Source organism: Neoarius graeffei, chromosome 6 (genome assembly GCF_027579695.1).
Source record: "Neoarius graeffei isolate fNeoGra1 chromosome 6, fNeoGra1.pri, whole genome shotgun sequence".
NCBI classification, from domain to species: Eukaryota; Metazoa; Chordata; class Actinopteri; order Siluriformes; family Ariidae; genus Neoarius; species Neoarius graeffei.
Window position 1 is genome coordinate 8,972,034 of NC_083574.1, and position 25,389 is coordinate 8,997,422.

The following is a 25,389-nucleotide window of genomic DNA, read 5'->3' on the forward strand; positions in this document are numbered from 1 at the left end:
CTTTACTTAGTTGTTTCAGGGTTCATTATTTGTCGAAGTCAACATTCAGTGTCGTATTCTTTCGATTGCTTGCGTTCTGATGTACGGTAAGCGAGAGCAGGAGGATATGTAAGTGAGCAGTAGCTCACAGTTCATCTTGATGTACCCGTCCAATATAACAAAATTACAAAAAAAATAGTGAAGATATTCTCATTTAAATTTTTTAGTTCATCACTTATTCAAAGAAAAAGGCTGAAATGTATTCGAGGATTCGTGATGAACTTTTTTTAATACCTTGTCTAAATAAAACCTTATGTTCTGCTCGTTAGTGTGTTGGCAGCAAAAAAAAAAAAAAAATTCCGTACACGTACAGGCATTCTCAGCTAGGATTGTTAACCAACCACAGGAAATGACTTTTTTTTTTTTTTTCCTGCTCAATCCATCTTCTAGCACATTATTATAATTGTAACACATTCGTTCAAATGTGGTCACAGTGAGTCTGTCTACCTCGTGTGTGTGTCCCCCCCCCCCATTCATTCATCCATCCATCCTCCCTCATTAAGAGCTTTATTCTGGTCGGGGTTGCGGTGGAGCCGGAGCCTATCCCAGGAACATGTAGTGCTGCAGAAATCAGACCACCACAGTACAATGTTCCCTCTAATTTTTCATGTGCCTGAGCATATGTGCCAAGTCCCTGAGCACCTGCCTTGTACCATTGTGAGCAACTTCAGACATATATGCGGGCCAACTGTATAATCTTACCATACTGTATCTGTACAGTACCATACAGCAAACCCATTACCCATCACTTTTGTGTGCTGAGGCAAATATCACTCCTATAGAGATCTTGCAGTCACGTGACCGGAAAGTACACAACCGCCATCTTGTCGGTCAAAAACACCGCTGAATACTGCTGCACTCGTGTACAGAATGGATCAATTTCAACCGACGGACTACACGGCTCATTTTTCTAATGAACAGATAACTAGATACATGTCCAAAATAAACGATCTACAGATTTATGACCCTTATGGCTTACCAGACGGAGTTTTCACGACCGGATTTTGAACTGCCAGCGGAATACCCGGACGTGTATAATTACCTCATTAACTTTCCCTCGCTGTTCAGTGGTGAAGCACTGCGTGCCTATAAATCTCTGGACAGTTATCTTTACAGAAATTGTCAGTGACTCAGATGTGGCATCTTGTAAACAAGAATCCTCATTGGATGGGTAAGTCACTTAAGTATTGAGTATAGCACTGACCAGCCGATTATAGAAATAGAATAAGGTAATTCCAAATCGTCCGTGTTGCTTACATGGATCTGGCGTTGGAGAGGTAGAGGCTTAGCAGTGGAGGTTTGAGTGGCTGTTTTCTGAGCTTAGTCAACAGGCCGGCTCTGCAGCCTCGCTTTCGCTTCCGCTCCCGGCCCCGCCTCCTTCGCTTTGCTTCCGATAACAATCCACGGAGACACCGCTGGTCTCGCTATCTCGTCCGGAATGTTGTGCATGCGATGGAAATCACTACAAACCGTCATTTTCTGCTGGAAACCAATGTCCAGTAAGTCCATACGGTTGTAGTGGATATTGAAGTCCGGTACAGACGAACAACACGCAAAAATACACACAAAAAACGTGCACAGGCAGGGAGAGCTTGTAGCCGCAGCCGTTGTAGTAGAATTGTATATAGTAGGGTTTTCCAGAAGAAAAGGTAGAAGTAAAAGCAGAAATAGAACCAGAAGTAGAAGGTGGAATATGGCGTTTGACCGACAAGATGGCGTCTGTCACGATCTGGATCGGCTGTGACGTCACATGCAAGTGCTCCATAGCAATAATACCTTCCTATAAAGTGTCCCTGCCTCCCTGCAGCACCAATGGAAATAATTTGGGATGCTGCGAGTGTGAGCATTGCCTCAAATTGGACTATACACATAACCAGTGACATTTTTGTCAGGGGGTGCAAATTTTCCCTGTTATTCCCATGAATGACAGATAAGGACCATAACACTACGTTCACACTGCAGGCTGAAGTGACTCAAATCCGATTTTTTTCACCCATATGTGACCTGTATCCGATCTTTTATTGACGATATGAACGACACAGATCCGATTTTTTCAAATCCGACCCAGGCCGTTTGGATATGTGGTCCTAATTCCGATTCCTATCCGATCTTTTCATGTGCGACTTCAGTCTGAACCGCCAGGTCGCATTCATCCGACTTACACGTCATCAACAAGCCACAAACGTCACTATTCTGCGCTGAAGTAGGCGGCGGGTCTCTCAAAAAAAGTTACAACAACATGGCGCATGACATCAATGCGAGGGACGCTTCGGGCTGTGAAGGTTCTGAATGTTCTCAATGGAAGGACGCAGAGGTTAGGGAGCTGATTTCCATTTGGGGGGATGCAGCTATTCAAGCTAGATTGGATGGGTCATACCGCAACCGGTACACAGGAAACTTTAGGTTACTTCCGTAAACACTGGCCATGCTCACTGCGTGTGACGTCGTCGTATCCTGCAATGCGCATGCAGAACACTTTTAGGTCGCTTTTCGTTCATACTGAGGATCACATACAAGTCGCATATATTTGTTAATGTGAACGACCTCACAAAAAAATCGGGATTGAGCATTAAGCCTTGCAGTGTGAACGTAGTGTAAAAGTCCATAACTTAAGTACATTGGGCTTAGTATCCAGAACTTGTTTTTGCCTAGAAAAAAAATCAGAACAGTACGTCTTTTGTCCACTAGGGGGCAACATTCAACAAGTTAAAGGTGGCAAACTAGGGAGCATTTAGAAGAGAGATTTTTTTCATCTAAAGTATTTAACATGCTTTTATACAAAGCCATCATGATAATACAGAAACAATTTAAACTAGTAGTAAAGGATAATTCCGACGTTGATAAGAATGGGGTAACTTTGACACGGTATCGAATTGGTATAGTGATAGGCCCATCACTGATATGAACGTCAAATAGCATATGTGGCAGATCACAGAATCCAGGGACACATGTCCGCCCGGGGGCATTTTGAGTTATTGACAGATTCAGAAAGTACAGTTTCTAAGCTTTCCAATGACGCCTTCCATGTGGAGATCTGACAATATTTGAAGAACGTGTGGCCTTTTGAAAGTGTATACTTCTTAAAACAGAAAAGGGAGAAAATCGCCCTCAAAGTTTTCCATCTCAGCTACTCTGGGTGCAGGGCGGGCACATAATGGTGCTCATCTGCATGACATTAAGGAAAGCCCTACCCCCTACGAGCTAGCACGATGCTACTTTCATGTAAACAAAGATCACCACGTCAATTTTCCTTCCATGCAAAGTATGCCCAACACAATTATGAAGTACAAAAATAAGTCCTAAAGTATACTTTAACGTTTTGTGGTTGAAAAATTACTCACACCGTAAGAAAGAAAGATAGCACGATGATGACACAACTAACACAACACTAGTTTCATGTAAAGCCTCGGTCACAACCAGCCGTACGGTACGCGCTCCTACGGCCGGTCTACACGCAAAAAACGCATGAAACGCACGGAGAGCGCGCGTGATGTGCTGATTTTCGAGCTGCAGACCGGCCGCAGAGGTTCTTTGACATGTCAAACAAACTCTACGGGCGCTTATGTTTTTTTCAGGTTGCAAGACAAACTTACGGCCAACGCGCGTCTTTCTCCATGAACGAACAAAAAAAAAAAAAAGCAGCGATTTGGGAAACGCCAAAAATCACACGGCCAAAAAATCATACGTCCAGTTGTGACCTAGGCTTAACCAAACCACAACACACTCCGTTACATGCAAAAATAACCACACAGCCTTAGATTAATAAACTCACCCCATCAGAAAGAGAAACGGCGCCTTGCACACACCAATGCCTCCGATGGAATGTAATCCTAGAACGGTCCGTGTATCATCCGATCATTCAAGTATTCCATTCAATCTGGAAAACGAGGTTGCGGTTTTTTTTGCTAGAAATGGTGATCTCCGATGTAAATACCGTGTGTCTGTTTGCTTCGCGGTGTTTCAGCTCCCCTGCGCTCTGTTTAGTAACTCATTCCATAGTGAAATCACACGCCTGTATGCAGTTAAGTAGCCATGCGCTCAACTCGTATCATACAGCTGATTCGCGGAAAAAAAAAACAACAAAAGACTTAAATCATCATGTGAATGGCCCATATGGTAATTTACCCACACCCCCCAGCAGGCTACAGTCCTGACAAAAACGAGACAATTTGCAACAAAAAAATGTATGCTTTTCCAACAAAACAATCTATTATCTGAAATACTGATTGCATTCTTCAAGATCTCAACTTGCACATGATGGAAAAAAACAAAAATCACAAATTTCGAAAAAAAAATGCTTCTTTTGCGATTATCTCGGATTCGTTTCGGCCGACATGCGTCCCTGGATTCGGTGAGGGGTCACATATACTTACAGCACTGATTTGGGCATATGAGTTCTGAAAAGCTGATAGTACAGTATTCCCATAGCAATGGAACTGATCCTGCTCTGCTTTGTGAAAAAAAAAAAAAAGTTGAGTCCATGAAATTGCTCCACTTCTGGAATAAATTGCTTTCAAGTGCATTAGGGCCAAAGAACATCACTGACAGACATCACTGTTTTAAAAATAATACAAAATTTATTAACTTACAATTTATTATTTAGTAATGCTTTAGTAGTATTATTTATAAGTTCTTGTATTTATAAATTTCATTACACAATTCGGGCATTGGGGCATGTGAATGATTCCACCAGCTTTCAGTAACACTAAAGGCCTCTGCATGCTCTTGTGACAAAGCTTTTGCAGATAGCTTTTCGCAGACAGTTGTAATTTATTGTTGAGCGGGGATAATAGGCGTGCACGATGTTATTCACCGCCACAACGCGGGGGGGGCGAAGTCGCTAGGAGTAGTTGGTGGGTGTGGTTAGTGGAGTGTTTATCCTCCGGTTACTTATAATGACTAGAACTTTTTTTTTTTTTAATAATGACTAGAATTGGAGTCGTATAGATGTACGTACTTCCTCAATCAACCGCTCTTCATGCTGCTCCATCTTCGCTCGTGTTTTTAAAAATGCCGGTCGTGAAAACAAAAACCGGGAAAGTAGGGAAGCGGAAGTGCGTGTACAGCGGGTAGAGTGGACCAATCAGAGCCCTCTTGTCTGCGAGGCTTCTGCGGTGGTCACAATTGTTGGGAGGTGCACGCAGAGCGTCTGCGAAGGTGGGGGGGCTACGCAGACACTGTCTGCGACACCGTCTGCGAGGACTGGGTTGTCGGCATAAATTGGCCTTAACTTCTCATCCTTACAACTGCATTTGCACATATATCTCTCACTCACTCACTCTCACACACACACGCACACACAGTATATCAGTGTGGTGTGAGTCACTCAGCGTGCAGCTTCTGCACTGGTGCGATGCAACTTGCTGTAGAATTCTGTGCTCAGTGTGGCTTTTTAAAACGAACAGGATGCACAAAGTACAACAACGTTTAGAGATGCGCAGAACCGTTGTCGGGTTGTTTTTATTCCTGGGAATGTCAGGTCGGTTGCTTTTGTTGCCGTCGGTCATCAGGAGATCTGATGAAATTGTAGTTTTATCGTTCTTTACCTCTAATTAGCTAGAGGCAAGTATGCTTAAGAATTTTTCCACGAAACCGAGTCATATGTGAGCTGATAAGCCATGTATGACGACATTGAGTGGAATAATTTTTATTACAGTTAGGCCCAGAAATATTTGGACAGTGTGACAATCTTCTCTGCATGCCACCACATTGGATTTGAAACGAAACAACTACAATAAAATTGAGGGGCGGCACGGTGGTGTAGTGGTTAGCGCTGTCGCCTCACAGCAAGAAGGTCCGGGTTCGAGCCCCGTGGCCAGCGAGGGCCTTTCTGTGCGGAGTTTGCATGTTCTCCCCGTGTCCGCGTGGGTTTCCTCCGGGTGCTCCGGTTTCCCCCACAGTCCAAAGACATGCAGGTTAGGTTAACTGGTGACTCTAAATTGACCGTAGGTGTGAATGTGAGTGTGAATGGTTGTCTGTGTCTATGTGTCAGCCCTGTGATGACCTGGCGACTTGTCCAGGGTGTACCCCGCCTTTCGCCCGTAGTCAGCTGGGATAGGCTCCAGCTTGCCTGCGACCCTGTAGAACAGGATAAAGCAGCTAGAGGTAATGAGATGAGATGAGACAACAGAATTGAAGTGCAGACTTTAAGGTTTAATTCAAGGGGTTGAACAAAAATATATGATTAAACATGTAGGAACTAGCTATTTTTGTCCAAACGCTCCTCATTTCAGGGGCTCAAAAGTAATTGGACAAATAAACATAACCCTAAGTAAAATATTACTTTTCAGTTTTTTTTTTTTTTTGAGAATCCTTTGCAGGCAATGACTGCCTGAAGTCTGGAACCCATGGACGACATCAAACGCTGGGTTTCCTCCTTTGTGATGCTTTGCCAGGCCTTTCCTGCAGCTGTCTTGAGTTGTTGCTTGTTTGTGGGTCTTTCTGCCTTAAGTTTTGTCTTGAGCAAGTGAACTGCATGCTCGATTGGGTTGAGATCTGGTGATTGACTCAGGCATTGCAGAATATTCCACTTCATTGCTTGAAAAAACTCCTGGGTTGCTTTTGCAGTATGTTTTGGATCATTGTCCATCTGTACTGTGAAGCGCCGTCCAATCAACTTTGCTGCATTTGGCTGAATCTGAGCAGAAAGTATCTCCCTATACACTTCAGAATTCATGCGGCTGCTTCTGTCTTTTGTCACATCGTCAAAAAACGCAAGTGACCCAGTGCCATTGGAAGCCATGCATGCCCATGCCATCACACTGCCTCCGCCATGTTTTACAGAAGATGTGGTGTGCTTTGGATCATGAGCTCTTCCAGTTCTTCTCCAAACTTTCTTCTTCCCATCATTCTGGTACAGGCTGATCTTGGTCTCGTCTGTCCAAGGAATGCTGTTCCAGAACTGGGCTGGCTTCTTCAGGTGTTTTTTGGCAAAGTCAATTCTGGCCTTTCTATTTTTGAGGCTGATTCATGGTTTGCACCTTGTGGTGAATCCTTTGTATTTACTCTCATGAAGTCTTCTCTTTATGGTAGACTTAGATACTGATGCACCTCCTTCCTGGAGAGTGTTCTTCACTTGAGTGGATGTTGTGAAGGGGTTTTTCTTCACCATGGAAAGGATTCTGCGATCTCTTGTCTTCCGTGGACGTCCAGGCCTTCTTGAGTTCCCAAGCTCACCAGTGCACTCTTTTCCCTCAGAATGTACCAAACTGTTGATTTGGCCACTCCTAACATTTCTGCTATCTCTCTGGATTTTTTTTTTTCAGCCTCAGGATGGTCGGTTTCACCTCCATTAAGAGCTCCTTTGACCGCATGTTGTGTGTTCACAGCAACAGCTTCCAAATGCAAACGCCACACCTGGAATCAACTCCAGGCCTTTTAACTGCTTAATTGATGACAGGTTAACGAGGGAAGAGTACGGAAGCCGAGAGAGGCCCTTCATATAATCTTTTTTTTTTTTTTTTTCACCTTGTTATCCCGAGATAACGACATAATTAATTCAGGATGTCGAGAAAACAACACAACTAATTCGAGATCTCGAGAAAACAAAACAATTATTCCGTGATCTCGAAAGAGCAAAATAATTAATTCATGATCTCGAGAAAACAGCTGAGATTTGTAGCAGAGCTGCGCCCCCTGTGGGCCAGACAACGAAGACTTAGAAATTGTCGGACATGTAACAGAGCAGAAATGGCTTTTTACGATGCCTTGAGAGAGAGGGGGGCCAGTCTTCTGCGGAGGTGCCGCGGACTAATTTTGAAATTATCCCTTATTAAAAGACTTAATGCAATCTCTCCCTGTGTCAACCCCTGATCAAAATATTGCCTTATTAGGTGATCGATTATTCCAGACATTCTAATGACCAAAGTTGCGTCTATACAGAATGAGAAATAGCCCCACAGTCAGCATATCACAAGTCTCTTGGCGCACCTGAATGAACCATTTCTCAGCTGTTTACTCGAGATCATGAAATAATTTTGTTTTCTCAAGATCACAGAATAACAGTTTTGTTTTCTCGAGATCTTGAAATAATGGTTTTGTTTTCTCGAGATCTCGAAATAATGGTTTTGTTTTCTCGAGATCTCGAATTAGTTGTGGTGTTTTCTCGAAGATCCTGAATTAATTGTGTCGTTATCTCAGAATAACGGTTTTGTTTTCTCGAGATCTCCAATTAGTTGTGGTGTTTTCTGGAAGATCCTGAATTAATTGTCGTTATCTCGGAATAATGGTTTTGTTTTCTCAAGATCTCGAATTAGTTGTTTTCTCGAGATCCTGAATTAATTATGTCGTTATCTCGGAATAGCGGTTTTGTTTTCTCGAGATCTCAAATTAGTTGTCTTGTTTTCTGGAAGATCCTGAATTATGTCGTTATCTCGGAATAACGATTTTTTTTTTCTTGAGATCTCGAATTAGTTGTGTTGTGTTTTCTCGAGATCCTGAATTAATTATGTGGTTATCTCGGAATAACGGTTTTGTTTTCTCGAGATCTCGAATTAGTTGTGGTGTTTTCTCGAGATCCTGAATTAATTTTGTCGTTATCTCGGAATAACGGATTTGTTTTCTCGAGATCTTGAATTAGTTGCGGTGTTTTCTGGAGATCCTGAATTAATTGTTATCTCGGAATAGTGGTTTTGTTTTCTCGAAATCTCGAATTAGTTGTGGTGTTTTCTGGAAGATCCTGAATTAATTATGTCGTTATCTCGGAATAATGGTTTTGTTTTCTCGAGATCCTGAATTATGTCGTTATCTCGGAATAGCGGTTTTGTTTTCTCGAGATCTCGAATTAGTTGTCTTGTTTTCTGGAAGATCCTGAATTATGTCGTTATCTCGGAATAATGGTTTTGTTTTCTCGAGATCTCTAATTAGTTGTTTTCTCGAGATCCTGAATTAATTATGTGGTTATCTCGGAATAACGGTTTTGTTTTCTCGAGATCTCGAATTAGTTGTGGTGTTTTCTCGAGATCCTGAATTATGTCGTTATCTCGGAATAACAGTTTTGTTTTCTCGAGATCTCGAATTAGTTGTGGTGTTTTCTCGAGATCCTGAATTAATTTTGTCGTTATCTCGGAATAACGGATTTGTTTTCTCGAGATCTCGAATTAGTTGTGTTGTTTTCTCGATCCTGAATTAATTATGTTATCTCGGAATAGCGGTTTTGTTTTCTCGGAATCTCGAATTAGTTGTGTTGTTTTCTGGAAGATCCTGAATTATGTCGTTATCTCGGAATAATGGTTTTGTTTTCTCGAGATCTCCAATTAATTGTTTTCTCGAGATCCTGAATTAATCATGTGGTTATCTCGGAATAACGGTTTTGTTTTCTCGAGATCTCGAATTTGTTGTGTTTTCTCGAGATCCTGAATTAATTATGTCGTTATCTCAGAATATCGGTTTTGTTTTCTCGAGATCTCGAATTAGTTGTGGTGTTTTCTCGAGATCCTGAATTAATTATGTCGTTATCTCGGGATAACAAGGTGAATAAAAAAAAAGGATTATATGAAGGGCCTCTCGCGGCTTCCGTAGAAGAGACCATGCAGCCTTATTTTTATTTATTTTTTTTTTTGCAGCCTTCTGAGTCAATTGTCCAATTACTTTTGGTCCCTTGAAAAAGAGGCAGCTACGTATTAAAGAGCTGTAATTCCTAAACCTTTGTTCCAAATTGGATGTGAATACTCTCAAATTACAGCTGAGAGTCTGCACTTTAAGCCCATATTGATTATATAATTGTATCCTGAATGTGTTTTCGTAAACAGCTAAAATAACAAAACTTGTCACTGTCCAAATATTTTTGGGCCTAACTGTACATCCACATTTGCAGGCTTTTGAGAGCTGGCGCTTTTTGTTTGTCTGGCGAATTCGATAAATAACTTTGTCTGACAAAATCATTTCTGCTTATTCGGATTTCTTAAAAACCTATCTATGGCTGCACGAATTGACTTAGCATTTTTATCCCCCGCTGGCCAAAAGGCCCGAAGAGGAATTATGTCGTGCTTTGTCAGTAATGCGCACATTGCAGTTTCATTCAATTCAGTTGCATTTTGCTAGAGTTACGGCGTGGTTGCCAGCAGCGGATATCGTGCTCTCTGGGGGTGGGTGGGGTTGTAGAAAGTGCCGTCTTGCCGAGGTATAGAATCGCTTTAGGCCCTGTTTACATTATTTCGAATCAGCGGATCATCAGATTAACGTTTTTTAAAACGATTCGCGTACACACACACAATTTCTGTGCCTGCAACAAAACCGTTCCCCGTGCACACAGCAACGCCAATACACGGATACGCTAATCACATGACTGACTAGACGGCACGTCACATGATCCCAGTGCACATCGGGCATGCGCAAGTCACTCACCACTTGCAAGTGGAAGGATGTCGTTGTAAAAAATGAAGTATGCCAGTCTGTTATCGGCGGTACTGGTACTACAATGACGCCTTTTGTACACCGTGTATGGCCTTCGTGTTTATGCTAGAAGGATCTAACAGTGTTCGGGACACTCTTCACCTCGCAGAACAGCCGTTTTTTGCGATTACAACAAGACTATTTAGTGCTACGGTAACCAACACACTTCCTGTATTGCTCATTCACTTAATGACTTCCTCAACACACTTCCTGTATTGCTCATTCACATGACCAACGCCAGCGAATCAGGAAGGTGGATGTCACAGTGACGTTGTCCAATGACGACGTCAGCTAGAGCTCAGCACTGCGTATCCTCGTTCCTCAATGTTTACACAGCACCGGATCAGATACGTACTGGGTTGAATACGTGGGCCCTGGCGGATTCAAACTGTTCCGCCTGTGGAGTCGTTTTCCGGCGTTTTAACGTGCACGGACAGTGCATCTGCAACGAAAACGATACGGATACAGTCTAATGTAAACACCACCTTAGACATGTATTTACTTCTTCCCTGGACATTTCAGTTCTGTAATTTTCTTCAAACTTCTTTGAGCTTTTGAACCAGTCTTTTAAAAAAAATAATTTTTTTGATGCTTAAAGATGAAGAATGTAAAACAAACTGATGAAATGACGAGCAATTTGTGAAAAATTTGATAATTCTTGAAAAATATTTTTTTTTTTAAAATGTTCTTACCATCAAATACTTTTTTTTTTTTTGGAGGAGGAGGAGGTTGTTTTCAAGTAGTTTTTATTTCATCCTTCAGCAACACGCTCTGCCATTTTTGTGTTTTCTCTACTCACAGTATATGAGCTGATATCCTAGCACTAGAGTAGCCGATCAGAGCACACGATTGCTCATATCCAGTGAATGTGGACAGAATAAATAAGTACAGTACCAGTCAAAAGTTTGGAAACGCCCTGTAATTCAGTGGTTTTTCAAACCAGAATGTTTTATATTTTAGATTCTTCAAAGTAGGCACCTTTTGCTTAGATGACAGCTTTGCACATCTTGCAGCTTTATGAGGTAGTCACCTGGAATGGCTTTCAGTTTACAGCTGTGCCTTGTCGAGAGTGAATTTCTTGACCTCTTAATGTGTTTGAGTCCATCAGTTGTGTTGTGAAGAGGTAGAGTTGGTATAGAGATCTTGCAGTCATGTGACCGGAAAGTACACAACCGCCATCTTGTCGGTCAAAAACACCGCTGAATACTGCTGCACTCGTGTACAGAATGGATCAATTTCAACCGACGGACTACACGGCTCATTTTTCTAATGAACAGATAACTAGATATATGTCTAAAATAAACGATCTACAGATTTGTGACCCTTATGGCTTTCCGGACGGAGTTTTCACGACCGGATTTTGAACTGTCAGCGGAATACCCGGACGTGTATAATTACCTCATTAACTTTCCCTCGCTGTTCAATGGTGAAGCACTGCGTGCTTTGGACAGTTATCTTTACAGAAATTCAGGATTTGTCAGCGACTCAGATGTGGCATCTTGTAAACAAGAATCCTCATTGGATGGGTAAGTCACTTAAGTATTGAGTATAGCACTGACCAGCCGATTATAGAATAGAATAAGGTAATTCCAGCTGTAATTCCAAATCGTCCGTCTTGTTTACATGGATCTGGCGTTGGAGAGGTAGAGGCTTGGCAGTGGAGATTTGAGTGGCTGTTTTCTGAGCTTAGTCAACAGGCCGGCTCTGCCTGCAGCCTTGCTTTTGCTTCCGCTCCCGGCACCGCCTCCTTCGCTTTGCTTCCGATAGCAATCCACGGAGACCCCGCTGGTCTCGCTATCTCGTCCGGAATATTTATTTTATTTTTATTTTTTTTTCTCGTCCGGAATGTTGTGCATGCGATGGAAATCGCTACAAGCCGTCATTTTCTGCTGGAAACCAATGTCCAGTAAGTCCATACGGTTGTAGTGGATATTGAAGTCCGGTACAGACGAACAACACACAAAAATACACACAAAAAACATAAACGTGCACAGGTAGGGAGAGCTTGTAGCCACAGCCGTTGTAGTAGAATTGTATATAGTAGGGTTTTCCAGAAGGCAAGGTAGAAGTAAAAGCAGAAGTAGAAGGCGGAATATGGCGTTTGACCGACAAGATGGCGTCCGTCACAATCTGGATCGGCTGTGACGTCACATGCAAGTGCTCCATACAGTAAATGGCCCTATTTGAGTACTGCTCTAATCCATATTACCGTAAAATACCAAATAATAGCCGAGTTCCAATTAACCGCCGAGTTCCCTTTAACGGCCGGGTGTACGCGTGTGTTGTGACAAATAAAGGCCGGTTCCGAATACTCGCCGGGGTCTAAAAAAAAAAAAAAAAAAGCGTCCGAACGTTCTATCTAGAATCTTGAGGCCCAGCACTTTTCTGGTTTTCTGGTGTTTAAACGATTTTGCATTGCATAGTTTTCTACCGAAACAATATGAATGAATGAATGAAATTATTTCTATAATACTGTTTACAACATTTTGTTACGTGATGATAAACATGCCATTTCAATGTTATAATCTTGGTCTACCGTAATATTTCTTGAGGAATGCAACTCCGTAACTTTTGACAGATGTCTTAGCCAATTACGTTTGACATGGGTGTGTGGGCTATCACTTACGTCATCGAATGAGGAATACCCCTTTGGGTATACCCAACGAAAGCCAGCGTGTGTGGTGACATTGAGGACTGCGGGTTTCCAAGGTTGGACTGCTGCTTCTGTTAAACGACCTAAATTGCCGAATGCATGCGTCAAAGCACACACTGAGTTTTATTAAAGACCTTATACCATTTCACTTGCCCTTACCCATTCGGATCTGGAAGACGCTTTACAAAAAAGGTGAGAGCGTTCTAACATGCATTTCAGTCTGCTCGCGGCCAATCTAATCCAAGGGGCCTTTTCAACAAGTAATCTGTCGTGCAAGTTGGGCAGAAGCACGCGTCAGGCAGGCAACATGTAGGCCTACAAGTCAGTAACCTATTCAACTAACTTTCATCCGAACTTTAAGTTTTCTACGGGGTCGAGTCACCGTACCAACTCACTCGGGGAATAGGCTCATATCCGCCAAATAGGGAGACGTCTTGGAGAGAAACGTGATGCAAGATGACAGTATGTAGCCACTGCAGGTCACTTATTTTTCAGCATAAGAAAAAACCCTTTGGTTTGACACTTCGCACCCTAATTATGTTGCTTCAGCGTCGCGCCCTCCATGCAATTTCAGACTGACAGACATCGCGAAGCGCAAAGGGTGGAGGCTGCATGGGCGAGGGTGATAGCAAGTGACCATAACTTTGCAGAGTAATTAAATCACAGTGCTGCGCACAGACAATGGTGTGGTTTCTTGATTATTTTGTAAAGCATGCGCTTAACTAGTCATTAACAGGAAAAGGTGTGTGATTTATCCTTTATCCACCCCGACTGTGCCATGCGAAGATGCATTCTGCGCGTCTTCAAAATTCCCCGAAGTTGGCACCGTGCTATCTGTAATCTAACTCTAAACAAACTGTAAGTTATACTGGTTAAAAGTAGGCCTATCTGAGAATGATTTTTTCCCCGTTTTGAGGTAGATTTTGGGGAAGGTGTTTGTGAAGAAGGAATTAATCGCCTGTTCCAAATAGCCGCCTAGTCTCTAATACGCGCCGGGTCTCTTACGTGATTGAGACAAATAATCGCCCGGGCTATTATTTGGTATTTTACGGTATGCCAAGAACTACTCAACTAAGTAAAGAAAAACGACAGTCCGTCATTACTTTAAGAAATGAAGGTCAGTCAGTCTGAAAAATTTCAACAACTTTGAAAGTATCCCCAGGTGCGGTCACAAAGACCATCAAACGTTATGATGAAACTGGCTCTCATCAGGACCGAGCCAGGAAAGGAAGACCTAGGGTTACCTCTGCTGCACAGAATAAGTTCATCAGAGTTCCCAGCCTCAGAAACCGCAAGTTAACAGCACCCCAGATAAGAGCCAACCTAAATGCTTCAGAGTTCAAGTGGCACACACATCTCAACATCAAGTGTTCAGAGAAGACTGCGTGAATCTGGACTTTATGGTCGAATTGCTGCAAAGAAGCCACTTCTAAGGAAGAACAACAAGAAGAAGAGAATAGCTTGGACCAAGGAATGGACATTAGACCAGTGGAAATCTGTCGTTTAGTCTGAGGAGTCCAAATTTGAGATTTTTGGTTCCAATCGCCATGTCTTTTGCCCCTTTTCCACCAAAGCAGTTCCAGGGCTGGTTCGGGGCCAGTGCTTAGTTTGGAACCGGGTTTTCTGTTTCCACTGACAAAGAACTGGCTCTGGGGCCAGAAAAACCGGTTCCAGGGTAGCACCAACTCTCTGCTGGGCCAGAGGAAAGAACCGCTTACGTCAGCAGGGGGTTGGAGTTGTTAAGACCAACAACAAGACCGTGAAAGATCGCCATTTTTAAGCGACGAGAAGCAGCAGCTGTACAAACGCGAAGTCATCCATTATTATTATTATTATTGCTGCTGTTGTTGCTGCTGCTTCTTCCGTGTTTTTGCTTCGATATTCGCGCCAAGGTTTATGCAAACGTAGCGACGTAACTGACGTTTACAGCGACGTAACTAGGGCTGGGAATCGATCCTGGATCGATTCAATCGATTTTTTTTTTTTCTTTTTCAATTTTCATTTTATTTATTTTTTTCTGTTTGTGTAGTTTGATGTTTGTTTGAGTGTTTTGTCCGCCGGTGGTGGTGTAGCTCCGGACCCAGTTTTGGGCGTTGGTTCCCTCTAGGCCTTGGTTCGCTGTGCCTGCGCTCCCAGCTGTGGACTGCAGTGAGCTCGCTGCTCATTTAACATTCGTGGTTGTCCAGCGCTCTGCGCTTTAACGCTCGGCGTGATGTTCCGAGCGATGTTGCTCGGTGGTGTCGCAGCGGCTGTGCAGGCGGTTTGGGACACACCAGCACTCTGCGTGGCGGAGCTTCTCTGCTCGCTTTGTGGATCCACGGCGTGGTGTTTGAGCGATGTGGCTGACGGCGTCACGGCGGCTGTGCTGGAGATGTGGGACTTGTTTTCGTGCGCCTTTTGGTGGGACTGTGGCTGCTACACCACTGGAATTACATCCTGACCCCTACTTGGTGGACTTTTTTTTTTTATTATTATTATTTATTTATTATTTTTTATTATATATTTTTTTCTTTGTCTATAATTGTAAAGCGTCCTTGGGTTTCTTGAAAGGCGCTATACAAGTTGAAATTATTATTATTATTATTATTATTATTATTATTAATTCCGATTCATAAGGTCATGATCCGATTCGATATCGATTTACTTAGATATTGCTGGATTGTCACTTTAAAGTAAAAACTGTCCCAATTGACAGGAACAGCCCCATATGTGTTTGTGCATGTAATTTAACACCAAATGCCTTCTCCAGTGCAGTTTGATTCGCCGCAGGTTTAGCTGAAACTGTGTCGGCGTGGTGCCCGGATAAGTGGTTGCGGAGATTGGTTGTATTGCCACTATATTTTACCTCTATGTGGCACAGTTTGCACACTGCTTTTGTTCTGTCGACTTCATCTCTGTCCTCATAACGTTTGAATCCAAAGTAATGCCATACATCAGCTTTCAGGCCAGGCGGTGATTTTAGCTGTGCAGCTTCAGCCATCTCGCGTTCTTAAGTTTCGGTTACGTTTGCCGGCACCCGCTTTTTATAGCGGTCCTTGCGCGGTCGAGAAAATAGTGCCTATAGCCACCTGGAAGAGATCGATCCACACATTTTTGAATCGATCTCGTGTTTTTTGAACGTGAATCGATATCGGATCGTGGATCGATCTTTTGAACCCAGCCCTATACGTAACTGACGTATACAGCGACGTAATGACATGACTTCCCTTAGCGCCGCGAGCTATGGAAAAGCAAACTGGTTCTCAGCTGGCTCGCAAGTTGAACGTGTTGTGAACCAGCACCAGCCCCGAACCAGCCCTGGAACTGACTTGGTGGAAAAGGGGTATTTGTAAGACGCAGAAAAGGTGAGCGGATGGTTCCTACATGTGCGGTTCCCACAGTGAAGTACAGAGGAGGAAGTGTGATGGTATGGGGGTGCTTTGCTGGTGCCACTGTTGGCGATTTATTCAAAATCGAAGGCACACTTAACCAGCGCGACATGCCATCCCATCCCATCTGGTTTGCGCTTAGTGGGCCCATCATTTGTCTTTCAACAGGACAATGACCCAAAACACACCTCTAGGCTATGTCAGGGCTATTCGACCAAGAAAGAGGGTGATGGAGTGCTTCGTCAGATGACGTGGCGTCCACAATCACCCGATCTAAACCCAGTTGAGATGGTTTGGTATGAGTTGGACCGCAGAGTGAAGGCAAAGCAGCCAACGGGTGCTCAACACCTCTGGGAACTCCTTCAAAACTGTTGGAAAACCATTTCGAGTGATGACCTCATGAAGCTGATTGAGAGAGGCAGATTCTACCATAAGAGGCCAGTTAAGTCCCATCTCCTTAAATTGCTGAATTGATTATTTTGATCATTCTATTAAGTTTTTCTAGTAGCATTTGGGGTCTTGGACAATTACAGTAAATTTTAGGACAGTAGTCCTGGTAACTAATTAATAAAAGCCTGACATGACAGACATGCTAAACGACAATAGAAACACATCGGTTTCTATCATCAAAATCTGACAGACAAACTAACGTCTACCATCATATTCTGACAGACACTCTAGATGACAAGAGCAACAAAACGGTTTCTTACATTATTAATCTGACAAATTTAGTAATATTATTAAATACCTCATCACTAGAACCAAATAATAAAATAAAATATTGAAATAAAAAAGATAAAATTTATTTTCAAAGTTGAAATATCAACAATAATTGTCAGAACAGTGACGATAGACACGACTGTGTCAGTTTCGCGGGGAAATAACGCATTGAAATGGCCTGTCGGCTGAAAGGGTCGCAAGTGGCTCTGATTTATCTCAACTTACGATAGTTTTCCTCCAGAAAAATTTAAATATGAATGCACAAATATATTCTCAATGTTTCTATCGTCAAAAATTTCTATCGTCAGGATAGCTGACTGAAAATCTTACCTCGATTTATTTGATGAAATCGAGCTGTCAGAACTCCAAGTCTTGCCCGGAAGTAAATGTCTGCCGTCACAAAAATCATGCGCAGTAGAATTTCCTCTTTGCGTCAGTCAACATGTGCGTGGCGAGGGCTCGAATTTTGCTATCGTCAGGTGCATTTGACTGACAGACTGACGATAGCGTTTTTTAAAAATAACTGTGCGCTTCTCTCGTGAACGAAATAGTTTTTTCGCTGTTAATCTATTTCAACTCTATCTGTTGACACCCAAAAATGATAAAGCCTGCTTCCACACGATAACTACCAAAGATCCATAATGGCCGAGTCTATCGTCAGGTCATCTGACAGAAATTCACTGATGATAGCAACAGCGATAATGAAAGGGATTTTTAAAATGGGAGTTATGTCTGTCAGATATGTCAAAGAAATAGAACTTTATTCTTTAAAAATCTTTTATTGGTATACTCCGTGTATTTTTAAATGACGTGCTGTTTTACGCTACGTTCACACTGCAAGGCTTAATGCTCAATTCCGATTTTTTTTGTGAAATCCGATTTTTTTGTGAGGTCGTTCACATTAACAAATATATGCGACTTGTATGTGATCCTCAGTATGAACGAAAAGCGACCTAAAAGTGTTCCGCATGCGCATTGCAGGATACGACGACGTCACACGCAGTGAGCATGGCCAGTGTTTACGGAAGTAAAACCGCCCGGTTGCGGTATGACCCATCCAATCTAGCTTGAATAGCTGCATCCCCCCAAATGGAAATCAGCTCCCTAACCTCTGCGTCCTTCCATTGAGAAGATTCAGAACCTTCACAGCCCGAAGCGTCCCTCGCATTGATGTCATGCGCAGGGGCGCAGATACGTTTTTTGAACTGGGGGGGACAAAAAACTGGGGGGGACAAAGCTGCCAGCAAACCAACCCCGATATGCCTGTCAAACTTGTTAGTAACCATAGCAACCAAGCTCGAGCTCGCAACCTGTGCAGTCTGCGCAGCTCAACCAACCGAATATCAGTCTTTGTTTTGTTTTATGTGAGTTGTTGCAACTATGTATACACTGCTGTGCACCTCAATAAACCGAATGGTAATTAGTCTTTTGATTTTTCCGTGAGGTTTGCCTTATGCAAAGAAAGACAGCATAGACATTTTTTCCTCCCTATAAGTGGGGGGGACCGAGCGAGGTGAATTTAAATCTGGGTGGGACGAGTCCCACCCTCTATCTGCGCCCGTGATTATGCGCAATGTTGTTGTAACTTTTTTTGAGAGACCCGCCGCCTACTTCAGCGCAGAATAGTGACGTTTGTGGCTTGTTGATGACGTGTAAGTCGGATGAATGCGACCTGGCGGTTCAGACTGAAGTCGCATATGAAAAGAGCGGATAGGAATCGGAATTAGGACCACATATCCAAACGGCCCGGGTCGGATTTGAAAAAATGGGATCTGTGTCGTTCATATTGTCAATAAAAGATCGGATACAGGTCACATATGGGCGAAAAGATCGGATTTGAGTCACTTCAGCCTGCAGTGTGAACGTAGCCTTAGAAGACCAAATACCATATTTTCAATCTTGAAAATATTACCTCACTGAAAAAAGGACAAGAAAAATTTCTTATTTTGTGGGCAAGTGGTTAATGGATCCAGTTACGGTAGAATCTGCCAGAATGTCAAGAGTGTGCAAAGCTGTAATCAAAGCAAAAGGTGCCTACTTTGAAGAATCTAAAACATATATTTTGGTTTGATTTAACATTTTAAAGTTTACTAAATGATCCCTTACATGTTGCTGCATAGTCTGGATGACTTGAGTGTTAATTTACAATGTAGGGAAAAAAATAAAAGCATCGAATTTGAAGGTGTTTCCAAACTTTTGACTTGTACTGTATATGTGATTTATGTAATTTAAATAGATGTGTGCTAAATAAATGTGGCCTTGTTTCTAAGGCTTTCCAATTTATTTGTGTGTGTGTGTGGTGTTTCTGCTTTTCTCCTTCATCTGACTCGCCATCTAGGCTAAAGAATCCTGGGAGATGAACACCAGTGAAAAATGTGAACAAAGCGTGATCGTCAAAGAGAAAGGCACTCAGTACTTCAAAGTATGAATCACACAACGACATTTAAGCTACTTGTCCAGTTGATTTGTTAAATTACTCTGCCTGCTAACCGTTCCTGTGTGTGTGTGTGTGTGTGTGTGTGTGGTGTAGGAAGGCAAGTATAAGCAGGCAGTGATGCAGTATAAGCGCATCGTGTCCTGGCTGGAGCACGAGTCCAGCCTGCAGGGTGAGGAGGAAGAGAAAGCCAAAGCCCTGAGGTTGGCAGCTCATCTCAACCTGGCTGTGTGCTACCTGAAACTACAGGAGGCCAACCCCGCCCTTGAGAACTGTAACAAGGTCCAGAACATTTAATCACTCCTAATTTGACACGTCCTTATTGCGCTCCATGCATCGTCATTGCTAGTTGTAATAGCAACACTGTGCGTTCATTTCACATCATGATTTTATCTTAAGTTTGTTAAAACCTGCCATTTTGGAGGGATATTTTGGGTATTTGTCTGAAATAATGTTTAATGATGGGTGTTGGGCATCACGTTGTCTTTAGGTCATGTAAGAAGTCACTTAAAGTGCATATCACGGGTAAATTCAGGAGCAAGCTCAATGTAATTCTCCTATTTTATATTAAACTTCGGTCAAATATCTGTCACATTTTGCGCAATACCAGAAAAATTCAGCTGAAATCGAGCCATTTGAGGCGAATTGGTCCGCCTCTGAAAAAACTTGGCATTTGGATTTCCCGGGAAACATTGATTTTCGTGACATCGCGTGCGGGACGCCTCCTTCTGAATCCTACGTCAGCGCTGATTTGTTTGAGAAAACGACCTGGTGGTTTTCTGCAAATTTCTTCAACGTTATCGCGTAATTATTAAAATGGTTAACAGATGTATCGTAGGAGGGTGTAGCAACACGAATCATGATGGGATTAGTACTCATCGTTTCCCAAAAGACCAGACAATGAGAGAGAAACGGGAGCGCTTGGTCTACACAGGCTGTGCACTGAAACCGTGCAAAGCTCGCGCAGCCTGCTGGCGCTTCCGCAGGTGACGTCACGAATCTGGCTCCAGACTCCCTTGGGATTTTTCCAGACACGTTTTGTTGTTTTTTTTCCACTGTAGACAGATGGCCTTGTGCAAAATTACCCTTCTGGATGAGCGTGTAAAGGGACATTCATATATTAAAAAAAAAAAAAAACTAAACAAAATGAAATTGGTCCAGAATATGCCCTTTAATTTATTCACTTATTTTCCTGGTCCATAAAATATCACTTGCAAAAGGGTGCACGTATTCCAGAATAAAGCCCAGTAACATTTCACAGAGTTGTAATGATTTGGGAATTCATTTTTGTCCCCCGCTGGCTGAAGGGGGGGGGATTATGTCGTGGCAACGTCTGCCCGTCCGTCCCGAAATCAACTCCTCTCACAGTTTTTGGAGGAATTTCACAAAACTTGGCAGGATTCTTTGTGTTATGTCGGTAATACACATATTGTAATTTTATACCAGAGTTACAGCCCTTGATTAACAAAATTTATACCGTTTTTTCCGCACTATAAGGCGCACCTAAAAGCCCTCAATTTTCTCAAAAGCCGACAGTGCGCCTTATAATCCGATGCGCCTTATATATGGATCAATATTGGTTAATCACGGCTACCGTAGTCAGGGGGCGTCACCGTAGTAACAACGGTAAGAACGCGGTAACGGTCCCACACCATTTGTGTGTGTCAGAGATTTTATTTGAGGATTATATATATATCTGACAGCTTCCAGACTGACAAACAGATCCTGGCTAACCAACCGGACATAGTGGTGGTGGACAAAGAGCAGAAGAGGGTGGTGGTGATAGATGTGGCGATCCCAGCTGACGCCAACATCAGGAAGAAGGAACATGAGAAACTTGAGAAGTATCAAGGGTTGAAAGAGCAGCTGGAACGGATGTGGAAGGTCAAGGGTTGCGTGGTTCCCGTGGTAGTGGGGGCACTTGGGGCAGTAACCCCCAAACTGGGAGAGTGGCTCCAGCAAATCCCAGGAACATCTGAAGCCTCAGTCCAGAAGAGCGCAGTACTAGGAACATCGAAGATACTGCGCAGAACCCTCAAACTCCCAGGCCTCTGGTAGAGGACCCGAGCTTGAGGATGACATGGATACCACCCGCCCGCCGGGGGTGAGAAGGAGATTTTTTTTTTTTTTTTTTTTTTTTTTTTTTATACAGACTGACTTTGTGTGTTTGAAGACCCCAAAATGGCTCCTTTGAAGAGACGTGCTTACGACGCAGAGTTCAAACTCAAGGCTATCAGTCACGCAGTAGAACATGGGAATAGAATTCGGACACTGAAGAAGAAGAATTCGAGGGATTCGTGGGTGAGGAATGAACTGATAAAGTGAAATGATAGTGAGCTTTACGTGTTTCTTTTGTGTGTTCACAACTGAACAAGGTTGGTCATATTGTGAATATGAACGTTAATGTTTCAACAACGTTGTTATTGATTTATTGTTGTATTGTTATTGCTTTGCACTATTTCGAGAGTTGCTATATTGCGATTGCACTAACGTTTGATTTACCGTAACGGTATCGGTTTCTTTACATGTTTACTGAATCGAGGAAAAGTTCCCCTCCACTACGTGATTAAAAAAAAGTTGCACTACTTGTTATACCATGCTGCTGTTAAGAGATAATCTGTTTCGCGAATATACTACGTCACTGACATTACCTCAGGGAAAACTGTTTATTCATTTTGGGAGTGAACGGAGTTGTCAGAACGCTGGTCTGTATTATATTAATAAAGTTTGACTGCTAACTTATCTGTTTTGTTGACATTCCCTTTAGCGCAGCTCCATCTAGTGGATGCATAACGCAACCCCAGCCACTACTGTAGGTTCTATTCTATGCGCCTTATAATGCGGTGCGCTCTATATATGAAAATAGTTTTAAAATGGGCCATTCATTTAAGGTGCGCCTTATAATCCGATGCGCCTTATAGTGCGGAAAATACGGTAATTTGACAATTTCACGAGTGTTTTTTCCTTCTAAAATCAACTCCTCTCACAATTTGTGGAAGAATTTCACCAAACTCGGCAAAAGGCTTTGTTGTATGTCGGTACTACGCATATTGTAATTTTGTTCAGTTCGGCTGCATTTTATCAGAGTTGCAGCCCTTGATGAACAACCTTGTACTTTGACAATTTCATGAAGGTGCGCTCGCCTTCTCACATCAACTCCTCTCACAATTTTTGGACGAATTTCTCGAAGCTCGGCAAAAGACCTTGTTATATCACGGTGATGCGCATATTGCGATTTAATTTCATTTGTGAGAATTTTCCCAGAGTTTTGACCCTTGGTTAAATAATTTGTACTTTGACAATTTCATGAGGAGGGTGTACATTCTTCTGAAATCAACTCCTCTCACAACTTGTGGAGGAATTTCACACAACTTGGCAAAAGGCTTTGTTAGATTAGATTAGATTACAGTGGTGCTTGAAAGTTTGTGAACCCTTTAGGATTTTCTATAGTTCTGCATAAATATGACCTAAAACATCATCAGATTTTCACACAAGTCCTAAAAGTAGATAAAGAGAGCCCAGTTAAACAAATGAGACAAAAATATTATACTTGATCATTTATTTATTGAGGGCGGCACGGTGGTGTAGTGGTTAGCGCTGTCGCCTCACAGCAAGAAGGTCCTGGGTTCGAGCCCCGTGGCCGGCGAGGGCCTTTCTGTGCGGAGTTTGCATGTTCTCCCCGTGTCCGCGTGGGTTTCCTCCGGGTGCTCCGGTTTCCCCCACAGTCCAAAGACATGCAGGTTAGGTTAACTGGTGACTCTAAATTGACCGTAGGTGTGAATGGTTGTCTGTGTCTATGTGTCAGCTCTGTGATGACCTGGTGACTTGTCCAGGGTGTACCCCGCCTTTCACCCGTAGTCAGCTGGGATAGGCTCCAGCTTGCCTGCGACCCTGTAGAAGGATAAAGCGGCTAGAGATAATGAGAAGATTTATTTATTGAGGGAAATGATCCAATATTACATACCTGTGAGTGGCAAAAGTATGTGAACCTTTGCTTTCAGTATCTGGTGTGACCCCCTTGTGCAGCAATAACTGCAACTAAACGTTTGCGGTAACTGTTGATCAGTCCTGCACACCGGCTTGGAGGAATTTTAGCCCGTTCCTCCGTACAGAACAGCTTCAACTCTGGGATGTTGGTGGGTAGATTAGATTAGATAGAACTTTATTGATCTGTTTGGGCGGGTTCCCTCAGGGAAATTAAAATTCCAGTAGCATCATTACAGGATAAACGGAGAATAGAAATAGAGAAAAACTTCTCGATAAATTAAGTTAGGTATTTGTATATACAAATATAAAAAAGAATAAGATATGGGGAAGAGGTATTGCACATTGTCCAGTATCTGCATATAACATGACGGTTATATGCAGATTGAAATTTTACCACAGTTATGGCAGAGATATTGTGCTCTCAGAGCACTCTTGATTGCAAATAAAGCCGTGTTTCATTAACGAACGCAATAATAATTAGAATCGTTGAATTTTTTTTTTTCTTCTGTAAGGAGATGTTTATTTGGCTTTTACAGATGGAGTCTCCAGTGTCAAAGCTTTGTAACTTTTTTTTTTTTTTTTTTCCTGACATGTACACTACAGAGAATTTTTTTTTTTTTATTTCGAACATGTATAAAAATAAAAAGGTATGTAGTAGATATTTATTTTTGTAATTATATATTTATATAGATATTCATGAAGTGTGTATATATGGTATATATTTTTATAGGTGTATTAATGTAGTTTGGATTTCAGGGTAGTTAAAAAGGGGTGGGAAATTAAAAAAAATTGTACTTCTTCCCACTCCTTTTTCGAACAATGTGCGGTGTTTTGTAATGTCTTAGCTCTTTTTATTTTTTTTTTATTTCTCGTTTTCTTTTTGTATCTACAAATAGTTACATTTTTTTTTATACATGTTCGAAATAAAAAAAAATCCTCTGTAGTGTATTTTTATTTTTTTTTTATTTTTTTATTTTTTTACCTTTTTTTCCATTTTCTCAGTAACATGCCAAGCTGTAGGGTTTTCGTTTACGTGACAAAACTGTAAATGGATAAAAGTATGACACATTAGAAATATTGACAATTTGCTGTAGTATAAGCGGAATAAAACACTCGGAGACATGCTGCTTTTGGAAATGAAGCACTGCTGAATTATGAATTTGAAAATAAGCGGTGAAAGACTTAATAAATCAATAACATGATTGGGGTCACAGGAACATTATTCCGCTATCAGAACATGATGCAATGAATCCGAATAATTTTTTTTGAGAAATTAATCGATTTGTTATCTACCAGTTAACGACTACAATTAGAAAAGTTGGAATCCCTCCCCTTCTCTACTTGCTGTATTCATGATCGTTTTGTTTTTTTTTAAGGCTCTGAAAAATGTATTTGGGTTTTTCTCATCAACTGATTTGTGGTGCCCTGTCATAGGCACTGGAACTGGACACCAACAACGAAAAAGCTTTGTTCAGGCGAGGGGAAGCGCTGTTCCTGATGAAGGAATTCGATCAGGCGAGAGGAGAGTTCCAGCTGGTGATGCAGCTGTATCCGACCAACAAGGCGGCGAAGAGCCAAGTGCTGCGGTGCCAGAAAAACCTCAAGGAGCAGCACGAAAAGGACAAACGCCTCTATGCCAACATGTTCCAGAAGTTTGCGGAGAAGGACGCTAAGGTAAGTGTATCGGGTTGTTCTGACTAGATCTTAACCACACTGCATCTCCAACAGTTGTATGATCATACGGACTGCAAATTTATGAACCAAAAAAAACAAATATAAAAATAAAGCGAGTCAAT

General features: G+C 42.2%; 1 protein-coding gene across 1 annotated transcript in view; it reads left to right on the forward strand.

Moving 5' to 3' along the window:
* Positions 1 to 25,389, forward strand: part of fkbp4 (FKBP prolyl isomerase 4) — a 116,918-nt gene that overhangs the window by 79,360 nt on the left and 12,169 nt on the right. Inside the window, exons 7-9 of the mRNA XM_060923272.1 lie at positions 19,511 to 19,594; positions 19,703 to 19,888; positions 25,028 to 25,267. Coding sequence (XP_060779255.1) covers positions 19,511 to 19,594; positions 19,703 to 19,888; positions 25,028 to 25,267 — 510 coding nt within the window. The remainder of the gene's footprint in view (positions 1 to 19,510; positions 19,595 to 19,702; positions 19,889 to 25,027; positions 25,268 to 25,389) is intronic.